This window comes from Danio rerio, chromosome 3 (assembly GCF_049306965.1).
Source record: "Danio rerio strain Tuebingen ecotype United States chromosome 3, GRCz12tu, whole genome shotgun sequence".
NCBI classification, from domain to species: domain Eukaryota; kingdom Metazoa; phylum Chordata; class Actinopteri; order Cypriniformes; family Danionidae; genus Danio; species Danio rerio.
Window position 1 is genome coordinate 43,009,920 of NC_133178.1, and position 22,473 is coordinate 43,032,392.

The window sequence follows — 22,473 nt, forward strand, 5'->3', positions numbered from 1 at the left end:
GCAGTCAAATATTTTGCTGAACATATTTAGAAGTTTTGCTGAAGGTGCAGCAGATGTGCAGCGAGGGAAAACCATTTTTGCAGTATTTTTATCGTAGTATTTTTTAAGTATTTTTTATCATAGTCAATATTTTTTTTATTAAAAACATCTGTGAAAGTGTGCATGTAGATCACCATCTTCTAGGCTAAAAGATGTTTTTTATCCACAACTTTAAAAGTGATGTTGCATCTTCATTTTAGAGCTCAGGTGCGCTTTGCATTCATACACAAGCATACCGCGCCATAGCATATGTGAGTGCACCCCGAGATGACGAGAGAAGGAAATGAAAAACATTCCATGTGACTCCAGTGGTTTAACTGTAATCATACGAAGCTCAAAGAACAATTTTGTGCACCAAAAAAAAAAAGTATAAAAAAAATTAAATCAACATTGTTCACCTTTGTCTTCTCTTCTACGACACCTTGCAATCAGGGTCAGCAGCACAATGTTCATCCCAGTAATGTCTGTAGTAAATGCACACCCTGATCTGATGCAGAAAAAACTAGAACCTAAAGATTGTTGAGAACTTTGATGCTTGAGAAAGCCTACGTGACTGCGCTAGGACAAGGAATAACATTTGGCAGGAAGCACAGTGTTTGCTAAGTGGTTGCTAGACAGCTGCTAAAATGTTTATGGCATTGCTAGGTGGTTGCTAAACAGTTGCTAAATGGCAACGCTCATGTACATGTTTGATCAAATGCCAATATTTAGTAGGCATTTCAAGCATGTTATTGCACTTAGATAATCATTAATAGCATGTAGCTAATTGTTATTAGCACTTGGTTACCATGAATAGTACATAGGAAGTCTCATTCGCTAGCATGAGTCAAACGAGCCAATAACCATATGTCTATGATGTTCTAATGTGGAGATATTGCTGTTTTAAATGATTGCTAGGTTAGTCTGGTCATTGCTATGGTGACAATTGACAGCTTAGTGATGATGCATTAAAGCATCTAGCCAAAATGAGTGATATAAATCAACCCCGATGTCTCTATGACAGTCAAAAACTGGACTTGGACATTATGTAAAAATGGCTTGCCATATTTAATTTAAAATATAATGCTTAAGTGTGAAAGTGATGCATGAAAAAATGGCTTGCCATATTAGTAAAAAAACATGAAGTTTAAGTCATTGAGTTACAAATGCTTAATGATTCATTGGAAAATACAAGTCTGATCAACCTATAAATATGTAGCAGCACAATCTTATACAGAACACAGCTTTCGGCCAAATCTGCAGCTTGTATAATGTTTTTATATGACAGAATTATTAAAATGTAATATTTAACTTTTTTTTTTTTATTCAAAAACGATAAGTCTGATTGGCATGAGGAGATATAGCATAAATCTTGAATGCAGAAGGCACATTTTGACCAAAAATGGGTCTTGTAGCATGAACGGCCAAGGAGGAGATGCGTTTTTTAAGCCAACATAATAATATAAAAAAAGTTGGTGCACAAAAGTGTACTTGGAGCTTCATATGGTCAAAGGTGAACCACTCAAGTCACACAGAATGTTTGGAAAATATTTTTGGTTACTTTTCTGGACTATAAACGTCTTGGGACCCTTGCTGTCTCTGGAGGATAAGAAAACTCTCGGATTTCACCTAAAATATCTTAATTTGTGCTGTTGAGATGAACAAAGATCTCAGAGGATTGGAATGACATGAGGGTGAGTTAATAACATGAGTAGTTAATAACAGAATTTAAATTTTTGGTTAAACTCACCCATTAACAGTTCATGAACTACATAAGTACATGCTTCATTTGTTTTCTTTTAGATTTTGGAGGAATTTACAGTAAACCCTGATCTTTAATGAATAATTTAAAATTGCGCATATAGGCAAACTCATTAGAGAAATGTCACTGAAGATCATCCTTCCTTTGGGCTTTATTGAAATAAAATGCTTCTCAATGGTTAGCACCATGTTTGGAAAAAAAAAAAAAAACATCAACATCATGCAGGATCAAAATAGTGAATCATCAGCATCCTAGTTATATGATTGGGCACATAAAGACTCTTCTTCCTAATATTATATCTGATTCAAGAGGATATATTGCCTTGCTGTGTTTAATAAGACAACATTAAGGCGATTTAATTGCCACTTTCAAAGTATCAGAGGGCTGAAAGCAGAGGCAGAGCAAAACAATAGAAGATAAGGTATCATTTGTTCACATTAGTTTAATTGCATATAGCATGAACGGACAAAGTGTTTTGCTATTACAAAAGTTCATGCACAAAGAAATGTTGGGTTATTAAAACCCAAATTGTAATAATAATTAATTATTCAGTAAATGAACTCTTGATGACTTGATGTTAAATACTGTAAGTATTAGAGCCTAAATGATGAGATTACTTAAGGTAAGTGAATATTGTTGAAGCTGTTCATTAGTTCAAGGGTTAGTTCACTCAAACATTAAATTAACCTCATTATCTACTCTGTCTTGTGTGTTTTTAAACCGTTAGGAGCTGCTTTCTTCTGTCGAACACAAACGAAAATATTTTGAAGAATGATGGTTGCCAGCGCCCATTGACTTCCATTGTAGGAGAAAATTACTATGGAAGCCAATGGGTGCCAGCAAACTGCAGCATCTTTTGAAATATCTACTATTGTGTTTAACAGAAGGAACTCGTATAGGTTTGGAAAAAGGAGTTTTTTTCACAATAATAAGTTGTTTACTAATGTCAACAAACAAAACCTTATTTTAAAGTGTTACTATCTTTAACCTTGTAATTCTGTATCAAGCCCCCTGCTTTCAATGCACAATTATATGATTTTTCTAGGCGTTATTAATAGTTCTGTAACTATGCATACATTTTTCATCCAAATGAATACAACCATATTCTCTTAACCCAGATTATTACTATATTTCAGCTGATTTACATGTAAACTATCATCTGTGCAATGACAAAAAGTGAGAGCAAAGAAATCAATGGTGTGTGAACTGTCGACTTTGGCAAGTTTGCTTGAGTTGAATAGTAAACCGAGGAATATTTTCGATAAAATCGTTCTACTGCGTCAGTCGTTTTCCTTAAATAATTTTTATTTCTTTCAGAATAACTACGAGAAATGTATATGCAAGTTCTGTACAATTTTTCTGTTTATGCTTGGGATTGCTTTTAAAAAAACGAGTGGTCAAATAGTTTGAAAAACGGGATGCTGACACTTAGTGCACTTAAAACCCCCCCCCAAAATATTTAGTCCAACAGCAATCCTTCGGTTTGCTCTGGATATACTTCAGAAAAAAAAATCAGTTCTTCAGATTACGGTGTTGGCTCCAGTTAATATTTCTCAATCTCTTCTCTGAATCCCAATTCTTCAGTGTCTATAGAGGCACGTTAAAAATACTGCCATTTTCCCAGAACTGTGTCTTTGATTGCATCAACAAACTGTGCAGGCACCCAGTAGACCCAATATTGTGAGGCTTCTGTCGGACCCAGCTGAAATGCCTGGAGTGACAAACAAACAAAACAAAACAATTACATAAACACATCCACATGAGTTGAAGTTCTACTGTGGTGATTTTGTCATATGGATCTCTAGCAGCACCAAACTAGAAAAAATACAATCCAAATTAAAATAAATAATGCAGATTTTAGTTTTTCTGATAGACGACTCTTGTGCTCTTTGAAGATTGCATTTATTCACTAATTTTCCTTCAGCTTAGTCCCTTTATTCATCAGGGGTCATCACAGCGGAATGAACCGACAACTCATCCAGCATATGTTTTATTCAGCAGATGCCCTTCCAGCTGCAACCCAGTACTGGGAAACATCCATACACTTATTCACACACATACACTATGGACAGTTTAGTTTATTCAATTCACCTATAGTGCATGTCTTTGGACTGTGGGGGAAACCAGAGCACCCAGACGGAACCCACGTGAACCCAGGGAGAACATGCAAACTCCACACAGAAATGCCAACTGTCCCAGCCTGGACTTGAACGAGTGACCTTGCTGTGAGGTGACAGTGCTAACCACTGAGCCACTGTGTCGCCAAGACTGCATTTATTAAATTAAAAATACAGTAGAAACAGTGATATTGTGCATTATTGTGATAACTACTGTACATTAAAGCTGTTCAGCGTCATTACAGTCGTCAGCATTTGATGATTTGATGCTGGATAAAAACTGATTAATAATATCAATACTAAAAACTTTTCTGGAGCCTAATGTCTTGGTAGAAACTAATAAACTACAATTACATTTTTGGGGTAATTTGTTAAATACTTCATGTTGCAATGTTATTATTATATATTACAAATATATTACAATGTTAATATTACACAATACAAAAATATTCTTGTTTAGATTAATTCAAAGTGTGTCATTTACGATCAAGACTAGAAATAATACTAATAATTATAGAATCTAATGTTGCTAACTCACCTAACCTGATTTTATTTGTTACCAACTAGATAAAATAAAAAAAAAGTAACAATAATCAAACTTGAGCACTTAATTACACCTTCAGGCTCCATGCTTGCAGTCAGCCAGGCTCATTTACAAGACTGCCTAATAATGTTATAATTCTTGATCATTTTTTGTGCTCATAACCAAAGTGTGCGGAAAGAGAACTGCATATGAATATGTTTTTGATAATGATGTCTTAAAAAAAAAAGAATGCAACCAGCAAGGAGCAAGCGTTGACGATAAATTATCAATTTAAGGGTAAATAACAGAACTGTCATTTTTGGGTGAACTGTTTGCTTTATAAACCACATCAACAATACAAACGTAAAACAAAGAATTAAACTTCTTCGCGAGTAAACTATTTAGATCTTCATTCATTCAACTCGTTCAAATAGCTGATTCGTTCAGGAATGAAGTAGATCACTTTTTCATTGAATCACTTGTTCACCAGATTCATTCAGAAATGTGAATTCATTCATTCAGAAATGAAACAACACTGTTTGTTCAGAGATGCACAACTGTTCTGTTGTGGCTGTATTTTTGTTTCCAAAATTGACAAAAACTGTGCCTAAAAGATAACAATATAAAATCACTTTCACATACGCAGTCAAGGCATTCAGGACAAAAAAAATAAAAATAAAATAATAATAATAATAAAAAAAAAAAAAAAAAAACACTTGTGTGTTAATGTATATATCGTATCCAATACAAATACTTATATTTTGAAATTTAGGGTCATATTTGCACATTCTACACTATAAATACCACGGTGTGTAATCATGCAACAAACAACTGTAACAACCTAATGGAAGTTAAAAAATATTGCAATATTGTTTTTTATAATGAATGTGTTTAATCAACAGCACTGACCCAACCACTATTTTTGCTAATGCATGAATTAAAAAATAATAATAATAATAATAAAATAATAATAATAATATTATAAATAATATTTAATATATAAACAATATAAACAAATAAATAAGGTTTAATACTGCAATTTCAATATATACATTTATTATTATGAAAATAATGCAGTTTTTCTATATTATTGATTTATTATTGATATTACGTTGATTTGGTAAGCATTAGAGACTTCTTTAATTTTTATGACCATTATCATGTTAAAAATCTTGATTGAGAACAGTTGATAAATTGTACATTTGGTTGAAAATGCAGCAGTAAACACATACCATCATATGATAGTCCTCGTGACCCTCTATTGGCTCAGTCACAACATTTTTAATGGAACCCATAGGGATTTTTTCTGTTCTTTCTGGAATATGGAAAACGATACACGTCAAGCATAAAGCAAGCACTGAAAACGCATTTGAAATGAAAAGATAAACTCACCTTTTGTTCCGATCCACAACTGATCCTGTTCCAGTTTGAAAGTTAGTCGTACTTTACCACCAGATTTGTTGTACATTCCTGATAAAGGCACTGTTGGCAGACGCTCCTGTTTAATAAATAAGAGAACGCTCGGGTTTCATTAGTGCACACAAGGAACTTATTCAGTGTCCTGAACAACGTAACGGCAAGGTCACGAAAAGTATAATCACAATAAACTGCCATGCAAATGAAGCTTTAAACAGAAACATGAAACTTTTAGAAACATGAATACACAAAATGCCATGTGAAAGACTGCACATAGTAAAATCAAAAAGTCCGGGATTATTTATTTTCAATACTTATAAATAAAGCAGTTTAAAAGGTTAATTTTACATAACGTGTGCAATGCTCTGGTAAAGTTGAATCAGATCTAAAAAGTAGTGTCTAGAGGCAAAAAGTACAAAAAGTGTGCAATAATCTGACACAATCTAATCAGGCCAGCTCTAATCAGATCCCATTCCCACACAAACTGCTGATTCACTGGTGTCCTTCAACAACTACTAAAAACTCATGTCTTCCGAGAGCAACTGAACTCTGATGAATAAAACCAAGACCCTTCTTCTCTACCCCAACTCATTATACACCAACCCAAAATACTATAAATTCTGAGTGTGCCTCACACAGGTGAGGGGGCTTACCAAACCACCTGTAGAAAACACACTCATTTGTATCAATGACACATTACTTGCAGAGTTCATACACATTTTTACTTCTAAAATTCCATGACTTTTCCAAGACTATTCCAGAACTTTCAATCACATTTTCATGAGGTAATGTTTCATGTTATGCCTACATATACATGGTAAATAATAAGAAAAACAATGACGTTCAAATTTATTACAGCATATCATAAAACACGCAACAATCTATTTGGTTTTGAATTGCTTTTTATATCAATGTAAAATTGATTCTGATAATGCTTAAACAGCACTAATAATGTGAGAGCAAGTTTTTGGCCAAGGACAGAAAAGAAGTAAAGACAACTAACCTATATTCACGTTAGGGCTGCACAATATATGGTTTAAGCATCGATATTGCAATGTGTTTATCCGTAGTAGTCACATCACAGGAAATGCAATGTTAGGATTATAGTTTAATATAGACTAAAAGTTTATCATCTCCATGCATTTTAAAAGAGATAGTTCACCCAAAAATTGCTTACCATTTTCATTACACCCTTTACTTGTTTCAAACATTAATGAGATTTCTTTTTTTTTTAAATGAACAAAAATATATAATTTAATAACTCCTTTTGTAACTTTAATAAAGATTAAATAATATACAGTGAAGACTATGCAGTGTTGATTACTCGGTATCTGTACCTAAATAGTGAATACCTGAAAACTATAATCCACTTTTATCTGTACTATATTTCATCTATGCTTGTAATTTATTTGTTATATATCACCTGCGATTCACTCCTCTACAAAATCCCCCCAATCAATACAAATAAACCTGATAAATCATCTTGTGAAATTGTATTCACGTTGCAATATATATCACAGAAATCAAAATATCGTAATGTCAGAGTTTTCCAATATCACACAGCCCTAATTCAAGTATACAGGCATTTGTTCAACTAATTTCCGTGACTTTTCCAAAACTTTGTGAGTTTTTCTGTTTTTCCCCATTTTTTCCAGGCCTGGAAAATGCCAAGTGAAAATTCCATGACTTTTCCAGGTTTTCCATGATTGTATGAACCTGTAATTGACACAAACACTGTGCATTTTTGAAGTGTGCTTAACACAGGTGAGTGGGCTTGACAAACTACCTGTAGAAACACTTTCTCTCTTTCTCAAAAAAAAAAAAAAAAAACCCGAAAATCTCTGAACACAAACACACTATTTTGTAAAACTAGCACTTCTTGTGTGTATTGCCTCCACTTGTTGAATCGCTAAATGCCTCCTCAATGGGCTATATGCACAGCTAGTCGTTTTTAGACTATGATGAACTTCTAGTAAAATATTTATGTTACTTTTTAAATTTTATTAGGTTCCTTTTACAGCATCGATGCTGTAATGTAATTCAAACATAACCAGTTAAATAGATGTAAGCATCCATTTGGTTGTTAAAGCATAAAAACAGACAAAACACAATTTAAACACAGGCGCCGTCATTATCAGCCGGCTAGCGCAGAACCTCCATTGAGAATACTGGGGTAAAAATAATTTCCATATTTTAAAAACAGCGCGGAAAAATATAATTTAATGCATTGCTTCTTGTCTGGTCCCACTTTATATTGCATCTCAGCCAGGCAGAGAAGATTGCTGTATTTTATAGACATCAGATCTTAAACGCAGATTTTTTGTATGGGATGACAATTCACCGGAAGCCCTGGCTGAAGTCTGTGTGCATATACCCCATTGTAAGTGACTTTGGACAAGTGTCATACGTTTCATTTCGGGCATACCTTAGCTCCTTTTATTGATGACATGACGTCATCTGGTTTACCTTTGTCCAAAACCTTTCTGTGTTGCTGAAAAAAGAAGCATTCACAGGGATATTTATAAAAAATAAAACACTTTTTCCATTAAAACTTTAGATGTCAATTTGACATTGTGCAAAAAACATATCCTACCTTTTGTCTGCACAATGGCTCCTTTTTGTTCTCCTCGGCTTTAACCTCTTGCTGAATAACTTCTTTTGGTGTATTTACAGCTAGTACATCATTTATTGTGGATCCGACCACCATGATCTTTGCACCATTTGTAACTTTAATTTCTCGAAGTGTCTTTTCCTCAGGTAGCAGTCCTTTGTACATCACTTTCTGCATAGCGGGTGGAAGACCTAACAATGACAGAAAAAAACCCAGACATTTGTATTCATAATAAATAACTATTTACCATTTTTGTTGATCTTTTAGTAGTGGATTGAGACAGGCAAAGGTAGTTATATTCTCACAAATAACAGTATTTTATGCATAAATTACTCATGTTCGGACCCACCAATTTATTTTATACATTTTTCAAATCATAGTAAATACTAGAGGAAGAGCATTCTCGGATGCTTTTTTAACTTTTTAATGCATTCACATTTGCTGGATGTTTGTTAGCTGCTATTCTTTTTTTTCTTTTTTAAACTGTGTCAGAATTTCTAGAAATGTTTCAAAATTATAAGTGTCATCAGCCATGAACCAATCCACCCAAAGAAGTACATGAAAATAATACTTTATAAGAAATAAAGTAAACAACTAACCTTTTAAGCCCATTTAAACAGCTTTATGATGGAAAGAACTCCTTTATAATCATATAAAGCACTGTGATGACACAAACTAAAACTGATTAGAAAATTCTAAATGGTTGGTTGCATCTTTTATTTTAAGTTTATTGTAAAATGTGCAAATAAATATTTCACAGGAATAGGCAGAGCTAAAGATCTCCTGCTTCTCCTTCAGGCCTGCTTTGCTCACTTCATCTCTCTGATTGGTGGAATTTTCTGTAAAGCATTTTGGGTAATGTGGTATTTTTTTCTGCTCAAACTGCACTCTTAAACACATTAAGTTGAATTAATGTGATGAAGTGGGTTCAACAGAAGCAAATACAATCAATTCACAACATGTCTTTATAGGTTTATTATTTAGTAGGGATGCTCCGATCAGGATTTATGCAGCTGATACCGAGTACAGATTTCTTGTCATGGTGATCGGCTGATACCGAGTACCGATTCTAAAATGCTTCACTTTATAATGCATTAAGCACATTTTCCCTCTAAGCATGAAGCTTAAGGGAAGATCTCACCTTACCTAGGAGAATAAATTAAAGACGCTGCATATTTGAGCATTTGAGCATGTCATGGTCAGAAGCAGCTTTACAGAAAACAATATTCATACATTTTACTTCGGCTTAGGCTATGTATAATATATGGCAGTGCTTGTGTATTTTCCTCTCCATGTTAACTCATAAACAAACACCTGTGATCAGTTCATGAGATCGGCGAGTACCGAGCCCGTCACGAAATGTGATTATCAGCTAATACCGATCTTTGGCCGATCAATCAGAGTATCCCTATCATTAAGGTTATTTTTCTTATGGGGAGATGAAATAAAGGCATTTTTTTAATCATACAATGAGACTCTAGGTCAGGCGTAGGCAAACTCGGTCCTGGAGGGCCTATGTCCTGCATAGTTTAGCTCCAACTCTAATCAAACACACCTGAACATGCTAATCAGTGTCTCCAAGATCACGATATAAGCAGCTGTATTTGATCAGAGTTGGAGCTAAACTGTGCAGGACATCAACCCTCCAGGACCGGGTTTGCCTACCCCTGCTCTAGTTGAATCAAGCATTTTAATAACTGACGAACGATGACAGTAAATTAACTAAATCAGTAAACATAAACTGAAGTAAATGACGACGCTACACCCAAAAAAATATTTTTTTTTTTACTCGTTAAAACTACTTATTTAAAAAGAGCTGAGTGAACAACACAATTCTTGAGATTTCATTAGGACAACTTAATTTTTTTATGTTCAATCCACATAAATTAGTTAAAAGAGTTAATTTAACTTAATCAATTTGTGTTGGGACAACATGTACAGTGTGGATTTTGTGAAACCCTGCATTTTACAGTGTATAATTACAGAGTTGACAAGCTGTGTTATAATCAGTCATTTTTACAGCTGTTTTCCTGTTTACTAACGTGAAACAGCACTGAAACAATTGAAACTGAAAACTGAAAACTATGTATAAATGTCACTGGATTTGATTTATAGGTCCACTCACAATTAAAAGGACGTTAACTAAAATGATAAGGATAAAGATACACTTGTAAAAATAAAATGTAAAAAGTGAAGTTTGCTATTGTATAAAGTTCTTTTACAACTAGAGTGATAACAGCACAGAGAAAAGGTACAGCACAAAATACTAATTTTTAAACATATGAGGACAAAAAACAGAATCCATTCTGCTTTAAAGGGCTTGAGTGTTAAACGCATCAGATAAAAAATAAGTAGCTTGTGCCAATTATAAACTGAATGTTATCATCATTCATATTGACGCTAGCATAATTAGAATTATAAGTGTCTTTATAGCTATTGTTCTTGGTGTGAACAGGCCGTAATTCATAGATTCAGTCAAGTGTGTCCAAATGTTTCATTAGTGGTTTATCTCTATGACTGACTTTCTTCAGTCAAACACAAAAGGAGATGTCAGGCAGAAAATTAGAGGCTGATAGTCGCTGCACCTTTTTTCCTAATCAACACAAGTGACTAATATCATCAATTCTGCTAAACATCACCCTAATTTATGTTTCACAGAAGAAAGTCAAACATGTTAGAATGACATGAGAAAAATTAAATAACATTATTTGAGTGAACTGTCCTATTATGTTCTTTTTTTTTTTACCCAAGTAGTGCAATAAAGGTTTAAGTTTTAACTGCACTTTAAATTGTCTCCTAAAAAGAAAGAATCAACAGCCTAAAGGAGTTGTCAGCTATTTCACTTTCACTTCTGTAACTGCTCTACATACCCCTGTAACACATTTACAAAATGCTAGGCTATGGCTAATCACTGGCTACATGCAAACAACACCTACAGTAATGTAATCCTAAACACTTTAGTCTGTTTATGTAGCTGACAACAAGACAAGAATTCACATTTATATTTGAGATAAAGCAATTAATATAGTGTACTTATACATAATCACTGAAACTTTGAAAATTGAATGGAATAAATGGGAAAGCCCCTTTATTGTTATGCAATGACTTTGACTATTTTGGATAGCCCCGTGAAAAGAATTGCTCACAGCACATCCAACGTTTTCATCTTTCCGCAGTGGCATTTACACTGAACTGAACTTAAACTGTGAAAACTGAACTGAAGCAATTTTAATCAACTAGAACTTCATCTGTTAAGCTGCTTTGGCACAATCTACATTGTAAAAGCACTATAAAAATAAGGAGAAATTGAGTTGAATCTATGTCAGACTGAAATGTGCTCAACAGAAATGTGTGCCTTGGCTACTTTTCTCTAAATGTATGCTGAGAAACATGCTGCTCAAATTGTGCTTCGTATGGATGAGGTTTGGGTGAATCAATTAGTTCTTTCAACGTTTTATCAATCAAACTGTGTTGAATTTATATTGCAAAATCAATACTATTTGTTGCTGTCCTACAGTATGTATTATCGCTGAGTATTGACGGAGATAATAGATGCTTTGTCTCCAATACTTTGTCTTTAAAGGTCCTGTAAAATGCTTTGAAATGTGCAGTTTTATTCAATGTTTGACGTAATCTCAACTGAAACACTAAGAGAGGGTCGGACATAGTGTAACTTCTCCCCTTTTTTTAAAAAACAGCCAATAGATCGAAGGCGGGGGTCCATTGATCCATTTGGGCGGAAGTGTGAAACTACAAGCTTTACATGTTTATATAAATTTTAGATCTTCTAAATAGGGCTGGGCGATAATGCAAAAAAAAAAAAAAATGATCACAATATCATGTTTCATATCATTCGATATCGATAATTACTGATCATTTAAAAAAAAAAACATTTAGGAATATTAGGATTTTTGTTTATTTTAATTTACCAACATTACTAAGGTAAATTGTTTTAATAGCCAAAACCAAAAATATTTTTACATCTCATCTCTTTATAATGAAATAAACATGAGTGACGACATCCTTAAATCTTTTTTATTATATACGGCACACATTTTTACATGTGTTGTTATTCTGATCTGAGGTTAGAAGAGCGAGCGTCTGATTTCCTTCACCATTTTCTATATGCATCTCTCGTAACTAATCAACTGTTTTGATGCAAGTTTCGGGAGAAAAGTAAAAAGCACTGATGTGTTTGGGTGCGCTGTGTTTGTCTGAGGTAATTAGTCTGCCGTTATTACTGAAATGTGTATATTCCACACAAAGTGTAAAGCCGATTGTTTATTCCTTCTAGCCACATAAATCGTGGTGTGCTTGCAGCATTTGGACAAGTTTAAATGTTTTTTTAACTAGGTGTTCCTGGAAAATGCACGCGCACCATATGCACGCTGCTTGCGAACCATGTGTGCGTTGTGCTAGTAGAACCTCAATTAAAAATGACAAACTTACACCCTAAGCTTACAGGCATTACTTCCAAGGTGCACGATCAGCAGCCACGTTTTAACAAAATTATAATGCTTCAAACCGAAATTTCATACCAAACTTTTTGCGTTATTGAGAATGGTGCTCAGTCAATTAATATCGATACCGATTTTAACGTCCAGCCCTACCTCTAAACACAAATTTTACCACTGTTTTGGAGCACACTAGCTTATAGACATCTTAAAAAGTCCCAAAACTCATACTACAGGGCTTGAAATTGCGACCATTTTGGTCGCATATGCACCCAAAATTTTATCTATGCAACCTCAAAATATATTTGGGAGCATTTCTGCGAGTGCTTAAAATTGTTGTGTGCGACCAGTTTTTACTGCAAAATGTTCACCACATGCGTGGATTCAGGAGACATTCACGCAGAATACATCTCTAAGCTCTTTGTCTGCACTTCAAATGTGAAACGCAGCGCTCAGGAATGGTTTAAAACAGTTGTCATGTCAACTTGCTGCAGTAAACAAAGCCAAGTCCGTAATGCTTGCCCCGCCTTCGCGCTCTTCCTATTGGCCCACCGCTGCTCTAGAACTGAACGCGAATGATTGGTTAATATCGTTGAAGATGAGAATGAAGATAACACTGACAGATTTTGTTTTAGAAACCATGGCATCTAAAGTTATAAATAATGACACATCTTAGTAGTGATCAAGTGCTGAATGTTAATCCACCATCTACACTTTTAGAAGAGTGGATAAAAGACTTCCATTGGCTTCAAGTCCGCTATGAAAAGTCTGTGGGATGGAATTTTCAGGTAACTGTTTGCCACATCTAGCACGAGAGCTTCAGATTAATCCTTTATATAATCGCCAGATGCTGTCCGTCGTGCAAGGAGCAGCTATATGTCAAATTTTACACCACGTACACCATCGCAAACGGGGCTTGCACTGAGTAAACTAACATCGCTACTCCTAAAAAAACCGGTATTGCTATTAACATGACGTATGCATATAATAAGGTACAGTACATGTCAAAAGCATCAGTGCAATATCAGACAGCACTTGTGAGAACAGCACAGTTATATCGTTAACAGATTCATTCATGTCAAGCAGTGCGTGCAGGGCCAGTGAGCGCTCCGTGTATGCTTTGGTCACTCAGTTATGTTATAAAATGTATTTTCTTGTGATTTTCTTGTGATTTTGTTGAGACATTTTTTCTCACGCTTGCATATATATATATTATATATTTTTGCTTGTTAGTTTGATTAGTGTTGATTTTAAATGAAATAAATATGTTTGAATAAAACTTGTTGTAACGGTGCTCATAATTGGTGTGTGGGACTAAATTTGGGCTGATGCGCCTACATTTTTAAAGTTAGGAGCGCCGGTGCTACCAAGCATAAAGGTTAATTTCGAGCCCTGTACTAACATCTAAAAAACTTTATTTCAATTTAATGGGACCAATGGAGTGGGTGGAGGAAAGAATAAATTGTCTTTGGAAATTTTAAGAGTAAACTTGACAACACTTTGAATTACACACACTCATATCTACAACATGAATCTTGAAGCTGTTAAGTGTATTAAGAAACTGTATTGCCAATTTGGGTTTTGAAGTCATCCCTCCACCACTTTACCACAACAGACTGGGCCACCTGACCAATCAGAGTGAAGCAGTGTAATGGACAGCAAGAGTTTTGAAAGACTGAATCTTTGACCAAATCAAGGGTGACTCTGAGAAATGAGGTGTTGCGAAAATGAAACATGAGAAAGCAAAAGTATTTTTAGACCTTGGATCCATGTAAACCTATAGCACAAGACTCCAAAACAAAATTAGGAACCCTCGAAATAGCATATTTGGGACCCCTTAAAATAAATATCATGCTAAACCCACAACTTCCATGAACATGGGGTTACATTACCAGTGAGAGCGTGAATCTTCTCTTTCAGCTTGGCACCGGTGCCATCTAAAGGGATTTTAAGATCATATTTGTTTTTGTTCCAAATGATTTTCACGTCCACCATCTCTTTCCCCTCGTCACTTTCCTCTCCGTTGCTGACCGCAGCAGGCTCAGCTGATGTGCTTTCACCATCGGTAAGAGATGTTGCTTCGCTGCCTGCTTCGTCTCCTTGTCCCGCAGCTTCGCACAACACTTCTGGTACCTTCTGTGTGACCTCAGCCTCCATACCTACTACCTCACTTCCTGCGGGAACAATAACAGAGGAGAAGGCATCAATCAAAAGCAGTTTTTTTTTGTATTATGTTGACCCTTTATAGGGTAAAGTATTGGTAATATCTAAACATAAAAGAAATGCAAAAGTAAATCAACAAAACAAGCAAATCTTTATAGAATAAACATGTACAACACCTTCATTTTATAACTCCTATGAAAGAAAACTAGACAACACTCCTGATCTTTTCTGAATTTATGTTTTTAATACTTCACAAAAGAGATGGTGTATGTTTACAATAATTACTAGTGTCTAGTATACTGTACACGTTTAAAGCTAATTGAACTAGCTGGTGTCCAAGGGCGCAGAATCATCTAGCAAATTCCCCAAACGATATTTGAACTCAACTGTTGAACTACGACCAATAACTGACCCTGATGGACGGGACCGTTTTGTAATCCTACACAACTGACTCATCGTTAACTTAGCCAGCCCGCTGTGCTAATATTCGCAAGATTGTGTCCCAAACCCATTGAGCTGCCTATCTAGACAGCATCTCTGGGCACTGTGAGCTCAAATGGGACGTTCGTTTTACGGTTATTAACACTCCCGATAAGACTATAAATGCTTTTTGAACGTTTTAGAAATAGTCAAACGTTACGTGCGCGCTCACGATGACCCCTCAAAATGCTGTCGAAGTAGAAAGCTCAATAGATTTTGTGACACAGCCGAAGTTTTCGACATGGCTGTTTTAATCACAAATTTTCTAGCTGTTGTTTTGCCCTGACAAGTTAAAGGAACGTCCATTCAGAATAATACAAGACACAAATGACTGGACTTGAGGTTGTACGGTTAGAGATAACACCGCAAACACGGTGGAAATTGCATTTAAGTACATTTTCATGCTACCTACCATCCTGCGCCGCCATGATGATTGTGTACAATATGAGGAAAGGCTTCTGGGAAAGAGCGTGCTGTCAGTGATTGAGCTCCGCGGCTTCCCGTAGTGACTTTGCGATTTTAAAATCTGGTGCATGGTACAAATGAAGTTTCTTTTTTTAAAATAAATTATTGAAAATAATTGAAAAGAATCAAGGAATGGTCAATCAAACACTCTTTCAACCAAGACATGCTGTTGAATGTTCTATAATTTTTTTTATAAATGTCCACAAGCCCTCTTGTTTTTTTAAATAAAAAAAATATTTTTTAATCAATTTAAGTATATATATATATATATATATATATATATATATATATATATATATATATATATATATATATATATATATATATATATATATATATAAATAAATAAATTTCTCAGCTATTTTGCAGTTATGTTTACAGCAGAGTGTTCAGAACTAGCCTTACAAATTTTGTATTAGCAAATAATTAAATTATGATAATTAAAAAAAAACTCATTACTTATTTATTCACTTTTTTTAAACTAACTTTGTAAAAGAAAACAATGACTAAACTCTAAAAACTCGACTATTATAACTTTGTTGATGTACAAAAATACAGAAACTAGTTGATCTGAAACGTGTATTCCTTATACACATTGCATAGTTTTGTTCATTGTTTAAACTCTGCATTAGCTAAATATAAATAAATAATTCTTAAATATTTTTAAATATGTTGTTTACTACCTATTGGCTTGTAATAAATAAATGAATAAATAAATAAAACACACACACACACACACACACACACACACACACACACACACACACACACACACACACATATATATATATATATATATATATATATATATATATATATATATATATATATATATATATATATATATATATATATATATATATATATATATGTATATATATATTTCAATAATAATAAACAATGTTTCCGGAGGTGACGTACACTGTGAACTGTGAACGTTTGATGACATCCAAATAACTGGGATTGGCATGCGCAATGTGCCTAGTACATACAGATCCACTGTTGATCTAAGCGTAAACTTATCCTACCCTGCCCTACCTTGAGGGCACTTAGTGAACTTTCAGCCCTTACACAAGCAACAACATATGAAAGAAAAAGTAAACATTGCAAATCTTTCATACGTGTTTATACGTCCAGGAGGAAAACAGTCAATCTACACTGACTGCGCGCGTGACCGATGCAGCATTGACTACGTGTGAGTTTGGCTTTGTGAATCGGGTAAGTTTTTCTTACAGTGATGCAGTGTTTATTGACTCACTGTTACTGTTACTAGCAACACAGCTAACCTAGAACAACTAATGAGGTAATGTGGTTTCAAGAATACATGCAAGTGGAATGTGAACTGTCTAACTAACGTATAACGGACAAAGACAAAAGGAGATTTTCAAGCATCAAGAACTGAGTTACTGTACTTACAAACTATTGATACAGCGAATGACATTTCAGCATATGTCTTTTTAAAATAATCGTATTAATAATAATAATAAAACTTGTCAGACAAATGTAGAACAAGTATCATTTGAAGAAGTATCAAAACTCAAAGCACGTTTGACCATTTGCCACAACTAATTTAATGGTGAGGGTATTTGATTTGAAATGTATTTTTAATAAGTATCAGTCAGAATAAGTATGTTGTTTAGAATTTACATAAATATGTAATGCGATGATAATGACAAAAGATCATTTCTTCATTTTCTTTTCGGCTTAGTTGCTTTATTTATCTGGTGCCACAAGGGAATGAACCACTACCTTATTCAGCATATGTTTTATGCAACCCATCACTAGGAAACACCCATACACTCTCATTCACACACATAGACTACGGACAATTTAGCTTACCCAATTCAGCTAAGTTATAGTGCATGTCTATGTGCTGTGGGGGAAACCGGAGCACCCGTGGGAAACCCATGAGAACACGGGGAGAACATGCAAACTCCACACAGAAATGCCAACTGACCCAGCCGAGGCTCAAACCAGCGACTTTCTTGCTGTGAGGCGACAGCGCTACCCACTGTGCCACCGCGCCACCCTGACAAAGGATTAGTTTACCTATATTTTTAATTTTTACTTTTTTTAAAAGTTATTGCGGTAGATATAAAGTAAAAATGATCCAAATGACCACATCATTCATTAATTAATTTTCTTGTCAGCTTAATCCCTTTATTAATCAGGGGTCGCCACAGCGGAATGAACCGCCAACTTATCCAGCACGTTTTTATGCAGCGGATGCCCTTTCAGCTGCAACCCATCTCTAGGAACCACCCACACACACACACACACACACACACACACACACACACACACACACACACACACACACACTATGGACAATTTTAGCCTACCCAATTCACCTGTACCGCATGTCTTTAGACTGTAGGGGAGACCGGAACACCCCGGGGAAACCCACGCGAATGCAGGGAGAACATGCAAACTTCACACAGAAACACCAACTGAGCCGGGGTTAGAACCAGCGACCTTCTTCCTGTGAGGCGACAGCACTACCTACTGCGCCTCTGCGTCACCCTAAATTACCACATTTTTACTTTAAATTTTGGATGAAATCAGGTGGTTAAAAAAATGAAATAAAATGTTGTTTTGCTTTATTTGAAAACAAAATTGTTAGCTCTTTCTTGCAACAGAAAGACATTTTCTTTTCTTTTTCATTCTTATTTAACAAAGCAAGGAAGTTCTATCATACTGTTTTTCTTCTGGAGAACATCTTATTTCTTTTAGTTTTCTGGAGTAAATTGTTTTAATTCATTTGTAAGGTCAATAATATTAGCTCCTTAAGATTTTTTTTTCTATTGGCTACAGAACAAACCACTGTTGTGTTGTCCAATTTCCTGCCTAGTTAACCTAACTTCCCTAGTTAACATTATTAAGCCTTTAAAGGGAACCTATTATGCCTCTATTTACAAGATATAAAGTGATGTCCCAAGAGTTTGTATGTGAAGTTTCAGCTCGTAACACCACACAAATAATATTTTATAACTCTTTGCAACTGCCCCTTTTAGGATTTTATCCAAATTGTTTTTTTTTTTAATTGACTTGACTTTAAAAGACTGTCGCTTTAAACTCAAAAGAGATTGTGCTCTCAGCGCTCTCTTCAAAAGAGGGTGGAGCTATAAACACCTATGTGTCACCATAGCAGCACATTAAAAACTCTAACGGTGGACGGCTGCTTCTCAGTCAGGGCTGTCTATGCTAAAGCTGTGGTCAGACTGCTCTTTTTCTTTTATGCACGTGAATGCGTCAGACTGGAAATGCAAATCCGTGCGTCAAGTTTCGCATTTCACTGCACTGCAAAATTCAAGCTTGGTGAACTCTGACCTGCAAAATCGCATCACTTGACTGCGTGAGACAGATCGAGGATCAAAACATGATCTCTCTGGACAGAAATTTTAAATATGGACCAAACGTTTGCTTTTTTAAATGTCTAATCATCTTGTTTAATCTCACCCCTTTTCGCAGCGCCGTACGACAGAATTTCACAAGCTCAAACTCTAGTGTGACTGCAGCTTAATGAGCGAGAGATGGTGGGGCTTTCCCCCTACGATGACATATAAAAAAAGGGAGAATGTCAATCAAAGTGTTTCTGCAGACTGATTCTATCAAGTGTGATTAAAAAAATAGAATTAATTCATTTTTACCATTAGAAGCTGGGTATATTCACACACTGTCACCAAACAACACCTTATTAAAGTGTTTTTACTTAATTGGTCCCCTTTAAATTGCACTTTAAGCTGAATACCATTATTGTGCAAGAGAACTAGTAAAATATCATATACTTTCATCATAGTAAAGACTGTTTTTTAGAAATTAGCTATTATTAAACTACTTAACTATAATAACTACAATTTATTAAAGTGTTGAACAAAATCTTTTTAATAAACAGCACTTAGGCAATATATTTAATGCTAAATATGTGGGAGGGCTAATAAGTTTGCCTTCATCATGACTGAATACATAAACACTCACATACAGTTGAAGTCAGAATTATTAGCCCCGTCACATTATTTTCTTCTTTTTTAAATATTTCCCAAATGATTTTAAACAGAGCAATGAAATTTTCACAGTATGTCTGATAATATTTTTTATATATTATTTGTTTTATTTAGGCTAGAATAAAGGCAGTTTTTGATTTTTTAAACACCATTTTAGGGACAAAATGGACATTTAGGAACATTTTAGCCCCTTTAAGCTATATATTTTTTTCGATAATCTACAGAACAAACCATCGTTATACAACAACTTGCCTAATTACCCTAACCTGCCTAGTTCACCTAATTAACTTAGTTAAGCCTTTAAATGTCACTTTAAGCTGTATAGAAGTGTCTTGAAAAATATCTAGTAAAATATTATTTACAGTCATCATGGCAAAGATAAAATATATCCATTATTAGAAATGAGTTATTAAAACTATTATGTTTAGAAATGTGCTGAAAAAATCTCTACATTAAACAGAAATTGGGGAAAAAATAAACAAGCGGTCTAATAATTCAGGGGGCTAATAATTCTGTCAGTTCATTTTGACTGTCTGTTCATTTTCATTCTGGGCCACTGCTTCTTGTGTGAAGTAGTTGCCACGGAAACCGTCACATGGACTTTGCATTCCAGCAACTTTCATCTCATGCTTGACAGTCACGAGGCGCGTGCAGCTCTCAGACCACCAAACAACTCATATTTGTCATCCTTCAACTACGGCTGCAGCTATAATGCAATAATACTCTAATATGCACGCAGTAAATCACTAATCACTCCACTTACCGGCTTGCTTTCCCATAGTTTGCTTTCCTAGATGCTGTTAACATTTACATGGACCAAAAGCCACCATCGCTGAAACTCCGGCATCTTACATGAGGATTTACACGCTGAGCTGATGATGGCGGACATTAGGACTTATAATGTTGTTGTTTTGGGAATAGGATTTTTGCTCATCTTTACAGCCTTCACCACCTGTGGGAATATCGAAGTAAGTGGTTTTTAATTCTTTCAGCATGCTACCATGATATAAGGCCTGTATGATTGAATGAAATGCTTTGGTAAAGTTTGAAATCTGTATCTGTTGTACATAAATGTTTGGTTTTAAACCTAGCTGAAGTCTTCCATTTTCAGCAGCTTTAAATGAGTTACATTATCATGAAACAAGTCCCTTAGGCATGATCTTTGTGTTCTTGTATTGATAGTTGTGTTACTGAACTACTTTTTAGCGATAAGCAGATTGATTCTTAGGCAAATAGCCGAAAAGAAAGCAGTATATCTGTACAGAATTAACCCTTTACCCTGTTAACAATCCCTTCCTCCACTAAGGCCTCGAGGTTACAATTTAGCTATAATTAAATGCAAATAAAACCTTCAATATTCAACAGTCAGAAAACAAAATAAATAAAAATAAATGAGGAGAATGAATAAATTTTTTGTAAACCCATTGAATTTACACTATCATGTTCAGTTTTTCACACATTGTAGTCTTTGACCCTTTTACGGAACCATTTATTTTTACATTAGTTTAGTATACCTTGTAAAAGATTTAGTTATTTTTTTTGAAACAGTCTATTGTTGAAGTGAATCCGGGTCAGGCGCCTTCTCGTGTTTTTGATTTTCCTATCAGTCAATACATTTTCCTGCATGACTAATGCGTGGAACTAATTCAAATGTCACGCTGGACTTCTGCTGACCCCACAGTCACTCGAAAAAAGAAAGAAATAAAAAACCCACAAACTCAATTTAACCATAAAGAGATGTTTTATTGTAACAATTACTCCACAAACTTCATCTGTGTGCAACATGAATCATCTTTAAAATATTCTCAGTGATGCAATCATGCATGTATCTTGCAGTCTAACTATTTTATTGGATATATCGTAACTAAAGCAACATTTTTAAGTCGATAGTCTTCATGACTATGTATTAATTAACAAACTATTATAAATGTTTATATTGATGTTATAATTATAAATTTTTTATGTTATTATTGTACTAAAAAATGTCATGTTTCAGGGCTTATTGAAAAAAGTATTTTGTATTTCTGGGCAATGCAGTGGCGCAGTAGGTAGTGCTGTCGCCTCACAGCAAGAAGGTCACTGGGTCGCTGGTTCGAACCTCGGCTCAGTCTGCGTTTTTGTGTGGAGTTTGCATGTTCTCTCTGCGTTCACGTAGATTTCCTCCGGGTGCTCCGGTTTCCCCCACAGTCCAAAGACATTAAGCACAGGTGAATTGGGTAAGCTAAATTGTCCATAGTGTATGGATGGGGATGAGTGTGTGTGAATGTTTCCGCTGTGGCGACCCCGCATTGTAAAAGGGACTAAGCTGACAAGAAAATGAATGAACGAGTTATATATTTCTGTTAGGCATGTCATGATAATTAGTTTTAAGGCTTACCGCCGATTGGAACAGACAATGTTTTGAAACCGCAAACATTTTCTGTTATACCGTCCCTTCGGTATATATAAATTGTTGTTGTT

At 34.9% G+C, this 22,473-nt stretch overlaps 2 protein-coding genes across 10 annotated transcripts in view; one reads left to right on the forward strand and one right to left on the reverse strand.

Annotated features, from left to right (window-relative positions):
* Nucleotides 1-1,913: 1,913 nt before the first annotated feature.
* The window catches only part of ubfd1 (ubiquitin family domain containing 1), a 33,852-nt gene continuing 13,292 nt past the window's right edge, over nt 1,914-22,473 (reverse strand). For 3 of the 5 annotated variants that reach the window (XM_073942342.1, XM_073942330.1, XM_073942335.1), the window contains 7 exons: nt 20,777-20,965; nt 14,794-15,075; nt 8,430-8,638; nt 8,262-8,327; nt 5,813-5,918; nt 5,653-5,735; nt 1,914-3,491 (listed from right to left, as the gene is read on the reverse strand). In XM_073942342.1, coding sequence (XP_073798443.1) covers nt 3,381-3,491; nt 5,653-5,735; nt 5,813-5,918; nt 8,262-8,327; nt 8,430-8,638; nt 14,794-15,075; nt 20,777-20,792 — 873 coding nt within the window. In that variant the 5' untranslated portion in view covers nt 20,793-20,965 and the 3' untranslated portion in view covers nt 1,914-3,380. 5 annotated transcript variants of the gene reach the window in all.
* The window catches only part of LOC799265 (UNC93-like protein MFSD11), a 31,392-nt gene continuing 25,979 nt past the window's right edge, over nt 17,061-22,473 (forward strand). For 3 of the 5 annotated variants that reach the window (XM_073944939.1, XM_001339605.9, XM_073944942.1), the window contains exons 1-2: nt 17,061-17,227; nt 20,795-20,981. In XM_073944939.1, the coding sequence (XP_073801040.1) occupies nt 20,889-20,981 (93 nt within the window). In that variant the 5' untranslated portion in view covers nt 17,061-17,227; nt 20,795-20,888. The remainder of the gene's footprint in view (nt 17,228-20,794; nt 20,982-22,473) is intronic. The other 2 variants (XM_073944941.1, XM_073944940.1) reach the window with 1 other exon arrangement.